General features: G+C 41.5%; 1 protein-coding gene across 1 annotated transcript in view; it reads right to left on the minus strand.

Moving 5' to 3' along the window:
- The window catches only part of LOC106806947 (xanthine dehydrogenase-like), a gene marked incomplete at its 5' end in the record, with an annotated part of 27,814 nt that overhangs the window by 7,477 nt on the left and 16,819 nt on the right, over positions 1-3,518 (minus strand). The window contains 4 exon segments of the mRNA XM_014809134.1: positions 580-813; positions 1,447-1,564; positions 2,324-2,480; positions 2,821-2,964. Of these exon segments, the coding sequence (XP_014664620.1) occupies positions 580-813; positions 1,447-1,564; positions 2,324-2,480; positions 2,821-2,964 (653 nt within the window).

A 3,518-nucleotide genomic window follows, 5' to 3' on the forward strand; every position in this document is an offset into this window, starting at 1 on the left:
TTTTGGTACGCTGCCCACCTTCGACCCAAGATGTGTAAGTAGACCAAGTTTGGTAGCGCTAGGTCAATTAGGGGCCGAGTTACAGAGCGGAAGGGAAATATGATCAAGGTCAAGGTAAAGGTCAAATAAAGGTCGCAGTGACCTGGTTTTGGTACGCTGCCCACCTTCTCCCCAAGATGTGTATAAGTAGACCAAGTTTGGTAGCGCTAGGTCAATTAGTGGCCGAGTTACAGAGCAGAAGAGAAATATGATCAAGGTCAAGGTAAAGGTCAAATAAAGGTACGCTGCCCACCTTCTCCCCAAGATGTGTAAGTAGACCAAGTTTGGTAGCACTAGGTCAATTAGAGGTCGAGTTATAGAGCGGAAGGGAAAATCTCTGCGGCAGACCGAGCGGCGGCGGCGGCGGCTGTACAGACATGAAACCATAGTAATCCCGCCGACTTCGTCGCAGGGGATACAATACAGATGATAAATGGACAGATTATATACTGTGCTTCTATGTATTACTACATGAAATAAAAGATAAGCAATGCAGAAAGGCATTGGGAAAATGAAAACAAAACAGAAAACGAGTTATAGTGATCGCCTTACCTGCATTAGATTATTAGACTGAGATGCCACGTACACATTCATCTCTTGTTTCTCCCCCGGCACGCAGACACATGATTGAGGCTCCAGGTAAAAATGCTGCTGCCCACCCATCTTGAATGTTCCCTCCAACACGACATCTGCGGCTTTAAACCCGGCAGCGACATCGCCATGTGTCTTGACTCGCTTCAAGGTATGGAAGAAGGAATTGGTTGAAACTGCATCCTGTAAAAGCGCAGCATCAGGAGTGAATAAAATGAAAGTGTCAATGACACTATAGTTCACCTTGGGTACGTGTGATAGAAGAGGGAGATGATATATAAAATTTGGTAAGTGTTTCATTTATGACAAACCAAAATGTGATCAAATGTCCTTATTCCCTGTTTTATACAAATAGAAATTTCACTGTTTTCTTTCAGGGTTAGTTTTGATGTGAAAATAAATGTTTCAGATCTGAAAGTCTGAAATCTGGGCGGAGATGGCACTACGCCAAAATTATTGCCATTTTGGTTTCCGATTATCGCGCAAATAAAAGCAATAAACTATTCCAGTCAAATTACTGTAACAAAAAATCTAAAACACAATATTACACGTAGGTATGATTAGGTAGGTAGGTAGGTAGGTAAATTTAACAAAATCGAATGAATCTAGATGGCCATTTCCATTTCCAATGCAAGGCAGGCAGGCAAATCTCAAATGTTTGCATTTCAAAAGTTTCTTCAACGTGCCTAGGGTTGGGATCACCTACCTATCTGTTATTATCTGCATATCTCTTCTTCATTGTAGACATGTACAATCATTACAGATGAATCTTAAAGCTTGAGCTACTGCAACTCTTACACAGAAGGTCACCCTTACCTCAATAGTAAGCACGCAGGAAGTCTTCATATTGCACCACGACACTTGCTGCTGCCTTTCGTGCCAACTCTCGATTCTTAGCCACAACACAGCCAATAATATGCCCGTGACTTTCCACCTAAAATTTATCAGATAAAATTAAGAATCTATATGGCATACTATCGATGACACAGATTACAAGGCAATAAACAATCAACAGGTGAAGAATACACTGTTGCAAAGCTATTATACAAACTAGAAAGGGCAGTTGTCACTAACTACATGTATCCCCCGTGATCTTAGTGATGAAATCTCTCTGTAGGACGTAGAAGGTAGGTAAAGTTAAATAAGTCACAAAGAGCAAAGGTTTGTTACACAAACTCATCTGCCTGAGATGTGGCAAGAATGTTCAAATTGTTGCCTTAGGGTTTTTGGTACGCGACGCAACCTTCTCCCAAGATGTGTAAGTATACCAAAGTTTGGTCGGCGCTAGGTCAATTAGGGGCGAGTCATAGAGCGGAAGGGATAATACGATCAAGGTCCAAGTCAATGTCAATAAAAAGCCGCAGTGACGTGGTTTTGGTATGCGACACACATTCTCCCCAAGATGTGTAAGTATACCAAATTTGGTCGCGCTAGGTCAATTGGGGGCCGAGTTATAGACGAGAAGTGAAATATAATCAAGGTCAAGGTAAAGGTCAAATAAAGGTCGCAGTGACCTAGTTTTGGTACGCTGCCCACCTTCTCCCCAAGATGTGTAAGTAGACCATGTTTGGTCACGCTAGGTCAATTAGGGGTCGAGTTATAGAGCGGAAGGGAAAGTGTCTGCGGCAGCGGCTGGACAGACATGAAACCATAATATCCCCGCCGACTTCGTCGCGGGGGATACAATAAATACCTCGTCAATAGCGAAGATTGGTTCATCATCAGCGATTGGTCCAAAATACTTTTTACCGGGGATATCATGGTGATCAAAGTAACACACCACGCCAGAGGTGGCAAGGGCAGTTTGAGGGTCCACAGACACAATCCTTGCATGGGCTCTAGTGCTGGTTACCAGCCCCGCAAACAGTTCTCCTGGAATAGAGAATGACCAAGTTAAACCAATACTGAAAACCTACACCAGGCCGTAACACAAGCGTGAATAGTTTTTGCAGTTCTGCAGATGTGGATCTCATGTCAATATAGTTATAGATATATGCCTCTGGCAACCTGGCATTTGTCTCAGTATGACATTTGCACACAAATACGAATTTAGGATTAGCAAGTACCAATTTTGCTCTAATAAATATTTCCTTATGTTGCCGCTACAAATTCAAAACACCCTCAACAATTTATGTGAAACCCTTCACAAGGAATAAATCTAAGAGGCTAATGCGTAATATGAATTTGTACCTCGTAGAGGGGGAAGATCATCACAGAAGAGTGCCTCTCCTGTTGCTTGCTCTAGTGCTGACACATGAACCAAGGGTCTACCTATAGGATCATCAGCAGGCTGGTTGCTGTCTACAATCTGTATGATAGTAAAGAAAGCAAATGCTAATTACAATGCAAGTGCTTCATTATTCCTAAATTATTCATAAACATTTATCAATGAAACCTTCCATATTAAACTATTCTTGTACACACCTCGTACACTTGTGAGCTTTTTGGTAAGCCTCTCTCCATTTCCCCTGTAGACAGGTCAATCTTGATTGGTGATTGTAACTGTCAGTAAATAGAGAGAATTTAATAGTAAAATGATTGCATATAATGAATAAAATATTAATGTAATACATGAGGTATTAACCTGTGTTCTATTCCAGGAACCAATCAGCAATAATGCTTGTAATGGACGCTATAGCTGTTCGATGACATCACCATGTTTAATATTCATAAATCCATGCTATAACACAGAATTATATAGCAACTTGCAGCTCATAAACTCTGTAACACATACGATGATCAGTTTCAATATCTCGATCATATGACAGCCAGGGCACCTGTGTGTCAGATATATGATGAATGCTCACCACTGATGCCTGCATTTCACCACAAACTTTCATGTAGAACTTGAAGAATAGGCCTGTGATGAGTCTCTGCTTGTACTCCAG

Source organism: Priapulus caudatus, unplaced genomic scaffold (genome assembly GCF_000485595.1).
Source record: "Priapulus caudatus unplaced genomic scaffold, Priapulus_caudatus-5.0.1 Scaffold187, whole genome shotgun sequence".
NCBI classification, from domain to species: Eukaryota; Metazoa; Priapulida; class Priapulimorpha; order Priapulimorphida; family Priapulidae; genus Priapulus; species Priapulus caudatus.